Below are 19,205 nucleotides of genomic sequence, written 5' to 3' on the forward strand. Positions count from 1 at the left end.
TACATAGAGTCACTAAACAAAAAAGTTTCAAAGGAAGTGTAAGTTGGTGACATCTCTTTTTGCTGTAAGTGATTCTCACCTGACCTCCCCTCCCTGGTACACCACCTCCATAGCCTCCCTCCAGTAGTAGCTCCTCTGCAGCTGTAGTTTGAAGCTCTTACTGGGGTGGCGCTTGATCACCCTGAAAGTTTTTTTTTAAAATACTGATAAATCTTGTAATGGTTATGCTTGGAACACCCTTTCCCACACACAAACACATGTAGCTCTTTCACAACCGATATTCTACAGCTATTGGCTTTAGGCTACCATGTTTTGTTGGAAAAAAATGTTGTCAGAGTACTTAGTACTTCCAGGTGCATAATAAAGCTGCTGTGGGCTCCTGTTACCTACATGACATAATATCCCATTCCCAATCCATCACCGAAGTTTGAATGAATGACAGAATTACTTGTTACCCGCTGGGATGAATTTGATGATTCCCTTTGCTGATCTTTGGGTGTCTATGGCACCATATGGGGCAATACAATGAAGCAGTACTTGGTAGCTTACTGCTTTTGTTTTAAACCCTCTTGACCATCCCTATACACATAAATACCTCGACTCCTTCCATGATGCAAGTTTTTGTTGGAGTTGACTTTTCCTTTCCTGCCTGTTGATCCGCTCCAGCCCGATGATGAGCCTGGAGATGAGTCTGCTCCAGAAGCCGCTGGGGACGTACGCCATGCGGTAGTACCTCCGCAGCAGCTTACGCGACACATACTCAGTAGCAGCTGGGGCTCCCTGGGGCAGTTGGGACGGGACAAGTAGCCTGGATACATGGATATATAACATCAGACGTTTAGACATCCAATGTGCAGTATTATGACACGGAAATAACCTTCATTGTCACTGTATCCAAACTGTTTGTTTCTTCTGCTAACACTGTCAATCATGGTAAGTATCGTTACTACTTATTCAGTTACTGTAGGGTGTGTTCAAGGCTTTAACATTCCCCTTAGAAAAATAAGCTGACCAAACATTATTTTGAACCATTAAACCTGAAAGAAACTAAAAGCAATTTGTAACTCACTCCTGATCATCCACAGCCATGGCAATCTCAAACCTCTCCAGCAGCTGAAGGTACTTGGGGATGAACTGCTCAGGGAACCGCGAGTCTTTGAACAGGAAGGGCACATCGTTTTTGTGGAGGCGACCGTTCCGAACGAAGCGGTTGATTTCCTCCACAGTGAGGACCTTGGCCAACATGTCGCAAAGCCAGGACGGGTCCAGGAAGTAGAGCGAGTCCAGCCCCCGCAGGTGGTCGCTGAAGTGGACCAGGGAGCCAATCTCATGTAGAAACCTCACAGCTACAAAAAGAACAAAAAATTTCATGCTAATTATACAGAAACAAGATTTCTAAGATGCCATACCATAAGATTGTTAAATAACTAATTTTACCAACTCTGAACCCTACTTCCTATCCCCCCAGCAAATCAGTACTTTTGCCCTTCACTCCCTGTCACTCTGTGGTGAGATGTGCCTATGTACATGTATATAGCATATGTAAAGAACTGCACCAACACAGGCAGACGAACACACCAAAAACAATTCCTTGCACCGTACACGTAAGTAAGAACAGTGTACACTGGATCAAGAATCTCTGCTGAAATGTTATTATAATTTTTCAGTCTAATGGTGGAGCCTATCACTGCAACTACTGTAACAGTACCTGAAAAGCCTAATCTCTGTACTACTGATAGAACTAATGACCCTTATTACCCAGTTCCCTGTCCTCCTTGGTGGTGATATCATTATCAGGCAAGTTCTGCACAAGGGCAGAGAACTCTGTTTCTTCCTCATTCAGCACAGGAAGTCTGTCAGTCTTTAGTCTGAACTGGGCCTCCTCCTCTACTGCATTCATCAGCTCAAGGTAGCTCCTTGGAACCTGATATTAAACAATCATACCGTATATTGATCAAGACATATTATGTAAGGCAGCAATGCAATCTTGAAGAGAAAAATTCGAAATAATTCTTAAATCTTTCTGGTTAGAAAAAAAGTGCGGCAAGAAAATTCTAAACACATTGAGATTTCAGGTGTCTGAATGTGACAATTTCATCTTCTTACAGTTCTGTTTTAGTTGTCATGCCCAAACATTACCTTTCTGCCCACCAGCTTCTCTCCTGTGTCTCTGTCCTTCATGTTACATGCAACGTCATACACTGCCTGCCTCAACTCCTCCAGACCCTCTCCAGTACAGCACGACACCTACCAGGCAAGAAACAAACTTTCAACATGACAAAACTTTCTGATAATGGAGGATCATCAGATTAAGGAATACTTGCCAGTGGTTGGTATATTTGGTAAGTCTTCTTCTGCAGTAATAGTGTTAGCAGCAAGGGAATTCAACTTTCTTTAACTTCTTTTGCTACATCTAAGTTCAAGGTAAACTAAAATATCAGCTACATTGATATCTCTTGAAATGTTTTATGAACCTTAAAAGTAGAAAATATGAAGTTTTCGAAAACATCTCTCATTGCTATACCTCCTGTATAGCCCTGATATCAGGGAAACCCTTGACAGGTTCAAGGTATTTCAGACGAATCATCTCTCTCATGGCAGCTACCTGTCCAGCCCTCTCGTGCTTTGGAAGAAAGTCCAAAAATGTGCCAACAATGATGACACAGGAGTTTGGTGCTCGGGCCTGTAACATCAGCAAAAGTAAAAGTAAGAGAGTCTCTCTTACTCTGAGCCATTATGTATAGAAGATATATAGCTTATCATACTGGGTAGGAACCCATACAAAGTTCTATTGTTTGGTACTAAGAAGAACTGTTTGAATTTGCAATCCCTGTTTGATAGTTCATCTCAATATTAAGTAAGCAAAATAGCAATCATGTCAGGTTCAATTCCATATGTTTGACTCAAGTTTGTCTTGATTGGGAGCTTGATCAAAGTAAGCCACTAAGCAAGTTGCTCTAAAGGAGGTTTGTTTGGCTCACCTGAATGTTGAGCAGCCAAGGCTTGAGGTTGCTGATGCCCTTCTCTCTCAGAGTAAGATTGTAGGTGACTAGGTACAGTGTGTTCTGGGACAGGAAACACTGGTGGGTGGGGTAGTACACCTCCTGTCCTCCCATGTCCCATGTGTTAAACATGATGTCTGGAGCTTGCAGCTGATCAGGAATATCATAATACATCATTACTCTGTATATCACATTAACTTTAATTTTGTTCCCATTTTGCTCTACACAAATAAAGAAACTGTTACAGTATCCCAAAAGGCTGAAATTCGTTGCGTATGATCACCCTCAATGCACTTGCTGTAAGGAAGAAATATTTCTTTCTTTTCAAGGTACTCAATGAATCCAAAGGCAAAAACAGCCTATGAAATAATCCAAATACATGTACAGGACATTCTTGTCTCCCCTTTCATTAATTACCAAAGTGATGTCCTGACTCTAAAGACAAGCTTGGTAGGAAACAGCATATCAAATACAAAATTACAGCTAGACAGCTGCAGACCTTGGCATCTCGAGGCAAGCTGTTGAATAGTCCAGAGGACCTTCTCCTTGGAGGGTTGCAGCACCACTGACTAACCCATACTCCGTTGGTGGGCATGTTCTGCCGTGCTGGGTTTCCCATCAACATATCCAGCAAGGTGGTTTTTCCTGTGCCCTGCAAAGAATCCACAATCATTCAACATGTCAAGACTATATGAAACACACTATATGAAAGCCAACTTTAATGAGATGTACATACTCGTAAGACAATTTCCCAATTTCTAAGTTTGTGTAAAAACAGGCATTCCATAAATGCGGAAAAGTTATGTGATCAAGTAAAACTGCTTACCTTCAAGTCACTTTATGTATTCAATCAGCTTTTTGTGTTTTGTCCTCCAATCACAAGGCAGACCTCTATGAAAAAAAAACCTTAATGATAATTACCTCTTTTCCAACCAGCATGAGCTTGACCTTGTTGCATGGTTCTGACATTCTAAGCTGTGCCCTCAGGAATGCCAGCAGGTCACGGACTTTAGGACTAGACTTGCTGTTGCCAACTGAAATGAATGAAGAGACGGTATGAAGAATAAGCAGAATCACCATAATGATTAATAAAAATCATTTGCACAATATCTAGTACTTTTTCCTGTATCTTTCCTTTTCACACTGTTGAAAATGTCATTCTATGTAACAGTTGCACAATCATGTTCTTCAAGACTGAAAATCTAAAAAGATACCTGCAAGTCACAACAGTCAAATTTACAGAAATCTGAGTAAATTGGATTTTAATCTAAAATATGTGCAGAATGCCATTTTAGTGTGAAACATGGGCATCAAACAGAAGAAAGCTGGTGCCCAAACAACATAAGGAGGACTGTTAGTATGGATGGTGCTCTCACCAGGTTTGACATGGTTGGGAATGTGATGGAGGGAGAGGCCGTCTATCCCTAGCTGCCAGCACTGACGCAGGTTCCCCAGAGCGAGGGGAAGCTCATGCAAGTCTGGGTTACTGTGTGAGTTAGTAAAATGAATTATGTCTAGAAATATCCATTGACTGTGATAACTAAAGTTTAACATACAACATCAAGTTGAAACACAACAGGGAAAGACAGATCTGAATGACACTTAATAAACATTGTACATTTTATCAAGCACCCTTTGTTCAATGGATAACTAGTGGCAATCTAGCTTGAGTACCATCCTCCGTAGTGACCGCTGGCTTAATACTTTTGCTTGCTAATAATAACCACGTGGTTAGCAGGCAAAAGTATTGAGCCAGCAGTCACTACAGAGGATGGTACTTAGGCTGGTGGCAAACAAAGAATTAGAATAAATTGGATACTAATAGCTATGGATTGACTCATGAAAATACCCTACATTGTATACTGCAATGTTTGTTATTCAGGTTTGCTTTAGTCAAGGTGAACAAAGCTTCACATCATTATCTCTGTATGTGTTCATGGCAATCATGTCCTGTCCTTACTTGCTGAGGTCCAACAGTTCAAGCCGTGCCAACTTGCAGATGCTGTTGGGTACTGACTGGAGGTTGTTGTCATTCATCAGTAGGGTTTGTAACCTTCGTGACAAAGACGAAAATAACAGCTTTGTAAACGATAGGGGCAGCAGGCAATAGAACAAGGCAATAGAAGAAGGCCTGCATATCACACGTCTTACTAGAAACAGTGAGAAAATTTGAGCTCAACATTTCTTAAGATTATGAAAATATAACAATAGATAGGCTGCATATCACACGTCTTACTAGAGCACTTGACCACATAAATGAACGCGATACCTTCACTTTTATTTAAGAGGAAAGATTAGGAACTTGTTTGTCAAACTAAACTATAGAAAGAAACAGAAGACAGTGAACACTAAAGAAAAAACTTTAACCAACACCAAATATCTTCCCCCTAAAGAAAACAGTTACCTCGGGTGCATATCAAGCATCACTGCCTATTGTATACCTGGGAATAAAAATATCTGGAAATTCAATCTCCTTGGAATAGTGGTCATCCTCATTGTAGAACATAGAAGACTTGGGTCTTTCAGGCTCTGATGCTGATTTTTTCTTTCCAAAGAGCTTCCACTTCTTCTTCTTTTCCTCAGGACTGTAAAATATAAACACAATACAATCATCAAAATTTACATGTCCCTTTATGCTGCATGGGGGGGGGGGGGTCATTTGGCTGATACATTCAATTCAAATTCATTAAAATAGTGTGAAAGGTAAATTCTCCTAGAAATCATGGTACATGTCATGTATGAGTACTGTATGTGCATCTGACTAATTGCCTTTATTTCCTGTAACTCTGTGTTGAGACATACCTTTTTTTATTACATGGAAATAACTCTGTAAAAAAACACAGACAGGCAGACCCACAGAAAACAGCACAACTGTCAAACTGACCACCACCACCCTTCCCTCTATGATCCTTTCTTGTATGATCCTTACCCTGGTGTGCTAGGGGACTCAGGTAATGATCCATTGGTCAGTTTGTTGTGACTGATGTCCAGAGAGGTCAAGTTGGGACATTTCCAGTGCTCCGGCTTGGGAAACTTCTCCAGTCTGTTGTAGCTGACATTCAACTCCGTCAGGGCCTATTCCAAACATCAAAACTTCTACCTTAAAAGTTTCCTTTATAGTTAAAATGCTATGAGTGTCAACAGGCATATTAAGGTGTTTTCTTTATCTTTTGTCTTTATTCTTCTAAGAAGCTCATATCACTCATAATCTAGATGCTGCTAACAACGAAAACACAAATCTGTTCAAAGGCTACTTGGACTCAAATGATTTAAAATAAATCTTATTTCATTAAAAAAACTACCTTGTAATTTTTGGTGAGTAGCATAGGTTTAATTTTGAGTGAAAAGTCATCATTATATCATCATTGAATACATAATATATACTGACTGGATTTGGATAACGTACAGTGATTGAAAGTTGTACATACACACATACGTGTACAGCACTACAACTTAGTACAAGTGGACTAGCCCTGCTGTAGTATTGTCTGTACTTTTTGCAGCTGCAGAGTAGTAAAGAAATGGAGATGGGCACTGCTATGTGCTGTTAAAAGAACTTTTTTCTAAGCATTGATATAGGATATAGGATAAGCTGTACCTTCAGCCTGCATACTTCCCAACGTATCTCATCCAGCTTGTTATAACTTAGGATCAGGTACTTTAATGTGTCGGACCAGAAAAACTCCAGGCTGGCAGGTAGGGTCCGCAAGAGGTTGTGGGCGGCATCAAGGATCTCCTGTATCAAAGCATAGAAATGAACTGAAACTACAATGTACCTCAATGCTAATCATAGCTGTGAAACAGGAATAAAGTATAGATACCATGTAGCATTGTAACAGGCCAAAATGTACCCCTGGCCAGAATACACCAGGTATGTCCTGGCCAGGCAGGGGTACATTTGGCCTGTTACCCCTGCATATACCACAGTCCCTTACCAAAGGACATCCCCAGGGATTGGGCAGCATCTTGACCTTGTTGTGGTTGAGGATCAGCCTTCTCAAGTCTTTGGTGTTTTTGATGACGTCTGGCAGTTCTGACAGCTGATTGTGTGATACGTCCAGGATCTTCAGCTTCTCACATCTCCACCTGGCACCACTGCCTGCATCACACACAGATGGACCAGAATAACCTTAAGTTAGCTTATGTTTCAGATCAACACATGCTGCACCGGTAAGTCATAACAGTCTGGGCTTCATACCCCAAAAATGGACAACAAATCTTCCAGAAATGGTTTTACATTCCTATGGTGGTATGGAATTGTTTAATTGCACTCTTATTGCACGTATAGGTCCTTCACTTGTCTTCTTGAAAAGTCACACATTATACTGACAGTTTGATGGAAATTTTCATTCTTTAATGTATTTGTTGTATCTGGAACACAAACATCATAGGGGTCACTACCAGCTAATCATGATTATGGGTGAGACAGGCCAGACTATGCCCAAGACGGACGTGCATTTACTACCCGGATAATACAGAGACTAGGGGTATAGTCTGGCCTGTTTATATGCCAGTACTTGCCTGCAGTCTCCCTATTGGAGAGATCAGAGAGCTCATCCTCCAGTGTGTACTCCAGAGATTGGAGTTTGTTGTTGGAGAGGTTGAGTTTCTCCAGGCTGGGGATGTGAAACAGTTGGGGAGGGACCCACTGAAGTCTGTTGTGTGAGACATTCATGTCCTCCAGTCTGAAACAAAACAAAACATGTCATTCTGCCTGGTACCCTAAGACCGCCACACTTTTAACAAAATGATGAGCTTAAACAGATATACTGATGCACCATCAATAATCCCCAACTTATGCACATTTCAGCATTTGAAGCATTTATGAGATGGCCTTGATATAATCCTTTTTTATCATTTTTTTAATGTGCATTTTTCTGGTATCCACAAAAATAATGAGGGTGGATGTTATATGCTCTATGTCAAAATAAAATACTTGTATGGGGAATTTTTTAAATGTTTCAAAATCCTCCTCTCGAAACTTGTAATGTTTCACATACAGCCTCTGAGCTTTAAATATACCATCTGTTCATTTTGGAGAAACAAAGAATGTTCATCAGGAATAAGAACTGTGCATTTATCATGCACATTTTTAAAACAGTTTTTTCATACCTTAGGCAGAGAACGTCCCCTGACTTCTCTCTACCCTCTGGAAAGGGTAGAGCTTCAAGTGCATTATGGGATAAGTCTAGCCTCTCCAACTTGTTCATTCCCCATGGTAGGATGGCCGGAATTCTGCACAGTGCATTGTGGGAGAGATCAATCTCCACCAAGGTGTCTGTATGGTTTTGGAGCCATACCTCATGGATGGCATACAGATGACGCTGTCTCCACTTTGCAACAAGCTACATGTATAAACACAGAGAACATTGTTTATGTATCTATCTCACTTAATAAGTTAATTCAATGACAAAATGGGTTAGAGCAATAGTTAGGAATACCTATGTCTGATGACAGTAACCACACCTGAACGTTGACAATTGTTCAACCATTTGTCTGCTTGGGTTTATCCACGAACCAAATCTTTTTCAGCCGCAGTACAAGTCAGTAAGTATGGGGTTATTCTATGCTCAATACAAGTCTCATTTGTGATGATGATGGAATTGTTTAACCTCATTAGGTACCTGCTGAGGTGGGTTCTCCCCAGGTGAGCTTGTAGCCCTGTTGTCCTTTGATGAGATGTACCTCTGCATGGTCAGACCCAACACTTCTGGGAAGGACTCAACATCATGCTGAGTCACACAAGCACCACAGTCCAGAAGGAACTTGGCAACTTCAACATGGCCACCTATAGTACACAAATGTTGATTCTAGTAACTGAAGTTATTTTGCATCATGGATAACCAAGGATACCAAGAAATACAATGTATATAAGTGAATGACTGAGCATTGAAACATACTTTTTTGTTCTATTCTTTTTTATTGGATTTTCCAAATGTTTTTGCAATGAAACTTGAACTCAGCAGCAGCAGTTGACAGAGTAGATAGAGGCTTTGAATTCAATGTTACAACCAAAACATCTTGATTGAAGATATGGTGATTTTAAACAAGCAAGTTATACAAGCAAGCCAACATGCTACAACAAATTTGGAAGTGTTTTCCACCCACCTGAACATGCACCATACAGATGTGTTGGGCCATCAGTAGATGTGAGTGTAGCTCCATTAGCAAGCCAGAACTGCACAACAGGCAAGTGTCCCCCACAACAGGCTGCATATAGTTGGGCTGTTAGTGCAGACGGGGAACTCACGAGATCTGAATGAGATTTTTAAAAATACCTTATTGGTCTGCTGGTCTGTACTGTTTTGTTATTGGGAGGAAAGATACTGTTGCACCTTCTAAATATGCCTGTCTGCCCTTTTCATCATCCCAACCTTCCAATGATCGAAGTGGGGAGCGAGAAGATTTCATGTGAAGAAAAATCCTGACAAGCATCACTCAACAAATCTATAATAACAGTCTCTTAGAACAAGTTTTTTTGTCTGGAATCTTTTACCTGGATAGAATTCTAGCACAATGTCAATAACTGACATGTGGCCATGGCGAGAGGCGATCTCCAGTGCAGTACCCTGCCCTGGTACAGGTGTCCCTGGGTCTGCATCATGCTGCAGCAACAGTTCAGCCACATCAGTACGGCCAAACTGGCAGGCTAGGGACAAAGGAGTGCCCTGGGAAACAAACAGCAAAACACAGAGATATCAAATTTACATGCATTTCACCAACCAACATGTTTACATGCCGACACAAAAGACAATGATCTGATAAAGACAGTGGAAACAAAACTGTTGATGATAGATTGACAATATATGGGAAGATTTTCATGTCCTCAACCTACAAAGCAATACCCTGAAGGTCAGGGGCAACTGGTGGTTTACCCCTGCATCTATATGCAAGCATGTTCAATTCTCACAAGATAAAAAACAACAGATGATAAACAGTACAGTGAGTGAGTGAGTGAATTTTAGCATTTCTGTTATGCATATGAGAATATGGCTTCACAAGCGGTACAATCAATGCAGCTTTAATATCCTTATATGGCAGTTTTTACATTGCACTAATTCTTCTCTCAATATCTTACCTCCTGTTCCAAGGTATTAACACTGGCTCCAATCTCCAGAAGTTCAGTCACACACTTCACATGCCCTTCTCTACTGGCAATGTGAAGCAGGGACCCTGAGCTTTGCTCCACTAGATCTGCAAATGGGACACACATCCACCTAATGGTAGCATTTTCTTGCAATTTTGCATCACATTCACATATACAGTCGTATATACAGTTCCAAATCATGTTACGTATCCATCCAATCTTTCACTAATTCCTGGGGCATTTAAAACTATGTACATGTATGATGTTTGTTTTTTATTACAGAAAAAGGGAAACATTATTAAGTACATTGGTACAGATACAACATGAACACAAATAACATGCAATTGATGTTAAATGTATAGAAATTATGCAACAGTCAGCCCAACCCTTAAAATATTGAAATACATATCACAGATAGATGAATTACAAGTTGTACAAATAATGTGTTAGTTATTCATAACCAAGCTTGTCGAATGGGGATGAAATAACAGTGGAAATGTGTCACATATACATGTGTTGTGTACTTTAAAAAAACAAACCTTTGCCCAAAATAAGTCTGATTGCACCATAGCCATGTTTCTGTATAGCAGACTTCAACTTCTCTGGGCTCCCTTCAAGAATAGCAGACTTCATCTCATTGTAGATCAATTTAACTTCTGTGTAAAGACACAAAAACAAATGTACCATTTTACATGTCATTCATTGTACAATTGTACTACTGTTAGTTAAATCTTAAATCATATCTGTATTGCCAGCATAGCAGCCCTTCAACGTGACACAACAGCCGCAGCTGGTTATACTTAGTAGATACTACACTGAACAATCTGTACCTACCTGTAACCTTTGTGCATCTAGCTGCAAGTGTTATTTAAAGCTATCTAGTGAGGATGCTCTTTTTCCACTCTATGATAGTTCTATGAAAGAATACCTCAATTCTTTAGAAGCAGCTTCAGCAGAAATTATACTTGATTTATCTAGTACATAATGACAGGGAGGAGTGGAGACGACTTTCAAGCTTGGCTCGAGCGGGAGCTCAACCAAAGTAAAGTATAATGCTCTGTAACGTAACGGGGGCCGCCCTAAGATGCCCCCTGTCCTAAGATGCCCAGATTTTTTGCTGATCTTATTATGCATAAGTACGCCGTGTTTGTTGCCACTGACTATGATGATTAGAAAGGTAAATAAACCAAGTCCAAACAAACAGCTTTTTTTTCTATCAAATTTTTTTTTACACATGCTCACTTCCCCCTTTTTTAAGACATAATTTTCACAATAATGTTGCTACTGCCGAATCACTGTGGTCACCTGTTACTAGATATTGGTGGCTCGTGGCCATAAATAAACAACCAATAAAAAACAGCCACACAACTGTCATACTTCACAAAGCTTCACAAAACACTACAAATATTGGTCTTCAAATGTTAGAGTAGAAGACTGGCGATAGAAAAAACAACATAAGCATCACCGCCGTTGTTTTTCCCGGGGAGCGTGGCCCCGCAGGTGGCAGACGAGCGAACGCCCAAAAGATTTGTTACTTTAAAAATGATTCGTATCGTCTATAAAAATGAAACTTCACAGAGTGATGTCGAATATGTTTCCCGATACGTACACAGAGTTTTTTTGTGATTTTGGCGTTGTCGTTTTTCGTAATGATTTTGTTAGTCGGGCCGCCGCATTCAGTGCATTTCGCCCATTTCCCATGAAAACACGACCTGGATTGTGAATGATTTAGCCCTCCTCGCAGGAGACAAGAAGCACACACAATCACAATTCTACTGTCAAATGAAAGCTAATATATCATAAAATTAGAATTATTATTTATGTTTGTCTAAATTGGTCACCAGCTTCCGAAGAGAGCAAATTCCAAAAGCGGGGCAAGTTAGGGCGCACTGTTTAACGCGGCTCAAATTCGGAATTTATATTCACGATAACGTCCTCGGTGTTTTCCAGTTGTAACGCGGAGGGTGAAGGGTTCATGAACAGTATGGATGCCTTCCTTATTCAAGTATGGTCTCTAGATGAATATGTTAAAAATTCATTGATCAAAACTTGACCACTAGTGATGGAGCGCCGTGAGTTCGAGCGCATAAAAAAGGGAGGCATCTTACGGCGGCCCCCGTTAAGATTTAGTTGAAACATAATTCAAATATTGCATACCTCCCATTACACTGCTGATGTCCACACCTATATGTTCAATACTGATGTAAGACACTTGCAGCTGAAATTTTGTGAGATGCTTTTTCACCAGATATTTCAGCTGGTCTGCATCAGAGGGTAGTTGGACAGCAGAACTGGAAGGAAGGAATAACAGAGGGAATACAAAATTACAATCAAGTTGAAGTTTATATGCATGTGACATATTGACGATATGACATATTGACGTATATTGTATTTTGCCTATTCATTTAGGTTGGAGCTGTCAACTGCAGATGACGCTAATTTATTGTAACATGGAAGAAATGTGCTGTACTTTTTTATTAAAAAGGCGTACCAACATAGTCCCTCAAAATTACATATCCATGTACAAATATTAAAGGCATCTCAGAATCATTTTGTGGGAACTCTGAAGGCCTAGGGATACGTTTATATCTACCAAATCTTAACAAAATCCAGAACACCTTGAATTCTGAATTCAGTTATTATTTTAAAAGCAATATGCGCACATCATCACCTCTCAATGAGATAGTCCAGTTCCATGGGCTCTCCTGGGTGAACTTTGTACAGGAAGGCCTGAGCAAAACTGTGTCCATCAGAAAATACATGTCCCAGGAATGAGGTGATGGTGGATTGTCTCTCCGGAAAACTAGCGAGAGGAACGTCCTGGATCTTCAGAGTACCTTTACAAAAACCACTGTCTGCAAGAAAGAAGAAACATTACTATCTTAAGCAAATTAATACAAGTATATAGGGCTTGAAGTTGTATGTGACAAAGGATCCCTTCTATGATAAATTCCAACATGTTTTTGCTAACTGCCAGCAACTACCAATGGGAAAGCATACAATCCAAAACAAAGCTGGCCATATTGATGGACAGTCACTCCATTGAGTATGACATGTCTACTGGTGCTGGTTTGCAGTCCTATTTTGACGGGCCTTCCCCGCCTTTCTCTTTGCCTCAACGGCTTCTACCCTCTCAGTCTTAAAGGTTGACACATTGGTGTTGGTAAGCTGCCGCCATTTTACAACATAATTGACCCAATACAAACATTACACAGTCAAAACTGCCCCAAAAGACAACTGACTAAAGGGCCAAATGAAATATGGTCTACTCTATGTGAACAGGTGATCAGTGGGAACATGGACTAAAAGTAGTCACATTGGCCTCGCCTGGTAAAATTTGACTGTACCTACCAGCTGGACAAAAGGATTGCATCATGGGGAGCCTGTTCAGCAAATCTTCTCGGCAGATCTGCTGCAGAAAGTCTCCCACAGCCTGGATGTTCTGGCAGTAGTATTTAGTGAAGATAGTGGCGATGTCCCCACGACCGGCCCCATCAAACTCTTCCTCTGGAATCCTGTACTCCGGACTGTTCTCTGCACAGCTGAGGAGGTCAATGAGAGTTTCTGCTTCATCCTTGGTAAGCTCGTTGAAGAGACTGTTCAAAGATTGTTGCACTTCATTCAGGTGGGTGACAAGCTGCACAATGGCCGACTCATGACCACCAGAAGCCACAGAGAAGAAATTTTCGTCGACAAATAAATCACCCATGGTTTAGCTGCCGCACTCTCTACTTGCCATTTGTGGTTGTAACGTTACCTTCATCTGAAAATAAAGAAAGTGTAGGAGGTAATGTTAAAAAATTAGATTGAAATCAATTGTTGCATAGAACAGTAATCATTTAATTTGTTTATGACTGTCAAGTCATATTTTCATCAAAGCTTTGAATTGAAAGTAAAAGGGGAGGGGCCAAAAGTTTTGTATAGAGCCTGAATCTGCCTAGAACTGAACAAGCAAACATGTTCATCTGACTACTTAGCTAAGCCAGAGTGTAAATCTACTTTGTTTAGTCATAATTGCATAATCTATAGCAGTCTACAGTTACGCCTCAAATTGTCGTGAAACCCTCCAGGCTTAATGTGCCTCATGACAAACAAAATTCTTAAATCACTAACCCATGTGGTAAAACTGATAAATGCAGTTAGTTAACCTCTTATATTCTGACCAATCAGGTTACATTGCTCTCTGCTGATTGGTCTGGTTCTATTTGCTCATTAAATGACTTAGCACAGGTAACAATACTTATGGTCTAAGTGGGTCAATATTGACATTAAGTAAAATCCTAATTCACAGCTACCCTGCAGCAATAATATATGGTTAAACATTCTTATACAAGAATGACAGTACATACAGCACTAAAAGCTAACAACACTACAAAGAGAAATACATTGTATATTATACAGTCAAACCTGGCTGCAAACCACCTGTCACAGACTCACAGCTATTACTGCCTATAGTCTAAAGCCATCAAATTTTATATAGCTTAGTTCGACCCCTCACACATGATAACTCCTATCATCGTGATGCACTTTGAACATGAGCTTTTATAGGAATACAAACAGAGTGCCATGCAGTAAACAAATATGTCGTTATTTGAAACTGCCATTGGATAAACATTCTGGCCCTATGTTTGACCAGTTAACACTTACAGAAGATACTTATCTCACATGGGGCTTCTGAGAAGTCCCTGCCTTTCTGGGATGATATGTACAGATATAAAATATTTAACAGAAGAACAAGCTAAAAGTGCTACATTTGTCATTACAATTGATCTACAACAAATGCAAATATCACACAAAAATATTACTTTCTGACTAGACTATTGAAACCACCACTTGCCCTTGAATACACATGGTCCATTGAATTCTTAACCACTAGACGTGCATTATGGATAAAACTACATGTACTTCAAGTTTTAATAATAACATTAGATCTTTCAAGCTGGTTTAATTTTGCTATCAAAGGGCTGCTAGCTAGAAGTCTGTATCCTTAGTACCGGTACCATCTGATTACTACTGGAGCTCCTAACACTCAGGGCAATGAGTGTAAGGGCCCGATAATAATTGGATGGTACTGAGAAGTCTAGCAAGCTAGCAAAGAGTCGTTGTGATGATACTGCTGGCAGGAAATATAAAGAATCAGGCACTCACACGTATTCAAGATCTATCAACTGGATCAACTTCAATAGACTTCATACAGTCATCACAAGGCTCGAAATACCACCTGCATATGCAGGTTAGTGCAGGTAAAATTGGAGCTGTGCAGGTATTTCTGGTGTCTACCTGCACCTAACCTGCACTGGTCCATGTACTGGGTTTTATACATATAATGTACTATGATGATTGGTGTATGTGGACTGTTATTAGCTGCATTGACTGTTACCACCTATAAGGATAAAAGAAAAAATATCATTGGTTCCTGAATAATTTAATTTTAAGTTTGATCCATATTTGATAAACTCAGAATGGTACAGGTAAACTTTGTCTGGTGTAGGTAAATTACAATGTTACCTGCACCAGTGCAGGTATGCAGAAAAAAGTATTTCGAGCCCTGCATCATATATCAATTCTAAGTGAATGTAATGTAGCTGACTAGTAGAACAATATACTGATCATCTGTGGACTTACCTTGCAAACAGGAAATCAAACACAGCTTGTAACAGCCTGCCACGGGCCTTGATGTCAGAAACCGGGTGCCAATTAGCTCTGGGTGCCAATAGAGATCATTCCCAGGTGTAAGGGCTATAGTTTAGCGCATAAGGGCTATAGTTTAGAGCTTTAGTTGCTCTTACTAAATCTAACTTTCCAAAACTTACACAAAGTCTGATATAATCAATGGGGAACCTGTCAAGCGCCCGTACTCATGGCACTGAACATTGACAATGGAAAGTACTGCAGAGTACTGTTTATTCATTGTGTTGACTTTGTCTCAGGGACCCCCTGACCTTATATAAAGTTCAAATGTATAAAGTTCACATTTCAACTCGGTGTTCAAAACACCCTGTTGCCCGATTGTGCAGTGCAATTACATAATTACTCTGTACTAGTCTGTTGCCAGCACTACCAAGGCTGTCTCCAGGACCCATCCCCCCCGTCCTGGGACGGAAATTTTCTTGTTGGGACAGACAAACTTTCACCCCTGAACTGGCTTCATTCAGTCCCAAAAATCTGAACTTCATGACATGAAATTGGTATTTTTATCAGCTTAAATTCAAAATAACATGTTCAACAATGAAAACCAACAACATGGTTCTAATTCTAAACAACGTTTAGGCCACACCAATTTAATTTCTTGGTTCACAGATTTTTTCATAAAAAATATGGAGCGAGAGGGCGAAATAAAAATAAAAATTGTAAAATGGTTGGGGTAAAGGTAACGGCTAATCCAGAAAGGAAAAAAGTTTTCAGCTTGAAAAAAGTACAAAAACACTATTTTTGTACAGTAACAGCACCTGTACCCACAGTTTAAGGAGCTTATAATATAAAGGCCAATTTGCTACACCAGAAAGTTGGTGAATGGTTTCATTAATGGTGAAAATTTGCTGAGTGGTAATTTTTATTTTCATTTTTTTTCCCAAAAAATAGGAGCGAGCGAATCCGTGAACCAAGAAATTAAATCGGTGTGGCCTTAGGACAGACAAAAGACCACCTGAGGTTCACAGCAACTGGCCACCGATGTACATAGCTTGATTATCATTTAAGTGGCCCACTCAACATCCAGCTGTCGGGTTTGTATTACACAGACTAACATGTACATATTCATACTGGGAAAATCAAACTAAAGTTGTTTTTTCTGTTGTTAAGCCCTTGACTTTGGAGGAAACTGGATTATGTGCAGTTTCACATGTCAATTTCTTGCCTGGCACTTCAACACAAAACTCATTTCCCAAACTACCACAACTAATACATCATGTTATACTTATAGTATAGATTTGGGGGAAAGGATTCGACTCTTGTACAAGGACGATGTAAAAGATAATTATTGCATAACACGGGTCAAAATCCTTTTTTCTGCATATCTGCACTGGTGCAGGTAACATTGAAAATTACCTGCACCACTCTGAATTTAAGATCTATGGATCATACTAAAACTGTTCAGGTACTATTGCTATTTATTCTTTATTTACTTTATATGTGGTAACAGTCAAAGCTAATAACAATCCATATACACCTACAGTACATCATAGGACATTTATGTATAAAACCCAGTACACGGACCAGTGCAGGTTAGGTACAGGTAGACACCAGAAATACCTGCACAGCTCCAATTTTACCTGGACTAACCTGTATATGTAGGTGGTATTTCGAGCCTTGATAACGTTTCCCAGTTCAATGCATTCACTAGAGTGTAATGTTAGAATCCGGAATCACAAGAAAACTTTCTAAGAAATTTTTAGTTCTGGGGATTCCTGGCCTGAGCTAACAGTGCAGGTAACATTACAGTTACATGTCACATAAACTTTTCACTCAGGTTTTTGTAAAAACCTGTCCAGCCTGTAAAAGGGTAAGTTATAAGTTGTAAGCTATACAACAACATTTTTGTCTTATGCACAAAAACGACTTTTAGTTACTGTTAGTGCATTGCAAAAGACGTGTAACTTATATGTATTTGCAATGCACTTTGTAACGTCATAACATTGTGCACTTGTTGTGTTGATGTTGAAAACCTTCTCATTGTCATTCTATTTCTATTCTACATAAACCAGGATTTAAACGGACAAGCTCTCAAAATACATGCTGCACACTAATCATATAAAGAAAACCCTTCAAAGGTAGGCAGTACATAGTTCAACTCCCGTGTATGTACAGATTGTACTATTACCTATTAATCTTCTCATTGAGTCATTCAATTTTCATTCACTTACTGTATTCACTAATAATTTAGTTGCACCTTTGGGTCACTCATGATGCTGCCAATTCTATGGTAATGTGCATGAATGATTAAGCGCTGTCTAAATTTAGCTTTAAGCATTGTCATGAAACCCCATGCAGCCCCTCTTTTCTGACTGGACAAGGTTTTCCCAAGGCCCCATTTCCCTGTCTGGGCTGGACAGGGTTTTCCAGAACCCCTTTTCAGAATGGCTGTTGGAAGGAACATCCTGTCAATAGAATGGACCGATCCCGAAGCACCGCCCCCTGTTCTATCGTGTTCTATTTCGAACAACTCCGTCAAAAACAGCGCTTGTCGGACAGAACTCACCGCCGCCGCCATTTAGCTGATAAAAACGACTGACTTCTTTTTAGCTTTTATGGCCCTAAAATCCTCTCAGAACGGGCCGAAAAAAATGCGCTGCCTTCTTTGTTGAAGGCAACATCCACTAGGTACAGTAGTTTGAGTTGAGGGTGGATATAGCATCGGTAAAGGCGTTATAATTTCAGTCAAAGCGGGAGCGGGAGGCGCTCCATAGCATTACCTTGTTGGTGGGCAGGAGTGCCCGGTTTCTGACATATGGTCGATGCAGCTGGAAACCTGGGTACATGAAACTGCTACAGGGTCTCTACTGCGTTTGTTGCATGTATAACAGCTTCATGCGTGCTGAAGACAAAAGCGAAATTAAGAAGAAAGCAGTTTGGGCACTCTTGGAGAGGGAGCTTGTATTTCACTCCAACTAATAGGACCCTTCTATATAGTCTGCTAGTGCAGAGTCCCGTGTCTTATACATGCCTCGCTTTACACGTACATCCTGCCCACCAACAATGTAATGCTATGCAGTGGCTTTCCCTACCAAAACAACCATACTCGATGGGTGTATTCGTCAACAAAGAAGAGTATAGCATTTCTCCTTCAGCCATTTCTGTCCCACTGGGGCTGTTTTTGACGGAGGTGTTCGAAATAGAATAGGGGGTTCCACCTGGTTCTATTTGTTCGATATGGCGTTCGATCAGGATCGGTCCATTCAATAGGTCTTTAATATTTTTTTGCACCATTTAATAGGGTCAGGGTTATATAAAGGTGAGGGATGACAGGATAATGAGGTGTTATTTACAAAAATTATCCTATGAATAATGTGATAATTTTAATTATCCTAGTCTGTGTAACACAAACTCTGCTGTCCAGGGCTGTAACTGGTCCCTCCCCGCGGGCCAGCGGATGTTGGGCGGGCAGTTATAAGTGAGAT

General features: G+C 40.2%; 1 protein-coding gene across 1 annotated transcript in view; it reads right to left on the reverse strand.

The window, feature by feature from the left end:
• The window catches only part of LOC118409909 (leucine-rich repeat serine/threonine-protein kinase 1-like), a gene marked incomplete at its 3' end in the record, with an annotated part of 35,987 nt that overhangs the window by 15,743 nt on the left and 1,039 nt on the right, over positions 1-19,205 (reverse strand). The window contains 25 exon segments of the mRNA XM_035811286.1: positions 80-181; positions 596-808; positions 1,070-1,346; positions 1,759-1,924; positions 2,140-2,247; positions 2,525-2,683; positions 2,982-3,152; positions 3,502-3,654; positions 3,924-4,036; positions 4,379-4,488; positions 4,963-5,055; positions 5,444-5,587; positions 5,932-6,077; positions 6,601-6,738; positions 6,938-7,101; positions 7,524-7,687; positions 8,115-8,347; positions 8,627-8,790; positions 9,111-9,257; positions 9,499-9,670; positions 10,081-10,196; positions 10,629-10,745; positions 12,247-12,380; positions 12,761-12,944; positions 13,441-13,852. Of these exon segments, the coding sequence (XP_035667179.1) occupies positions 80-181; positions 596-808; positions 1,070-1,346; positions 1,759-1,924; positions 2,140-2,247; positions 2,525-2,683; positions 2,982-3,152; positions 3,502-3,654; positions 3,924-4,036; positions 4,379-4,488; positions 4,963-5,055; positions 5,444-5,587; positions 5,932-6,077; positions 6,601-6,738; positions 6,938-7,101; positions 7,524-7,687; positions 8,115-8,347; positions 8,627-8,790; positions 9,111-9,257; positions 9,499-9,670; positions 10,081-10,196; positions 10,629-10,745; positions 12,247-12,380; positions 12,761-12,944; positions 13,441-13,798 (4,046 nt within the window).

This window comes from Branchiostoma floridae, chromosome 2 (genome assembly GCF_000003815.2).
Source record: "Branchiostoma floridae strain S238N-H82 chromosome 2, Bfl_VNyyK, whole genome shotgun sequence".
NCBI lineage: Eukaryota > Metazoa > Chordata > Leptocardii > Amphioxiformes > Branchiostomatidae > Branchiostoma > Branchiostoma floridae.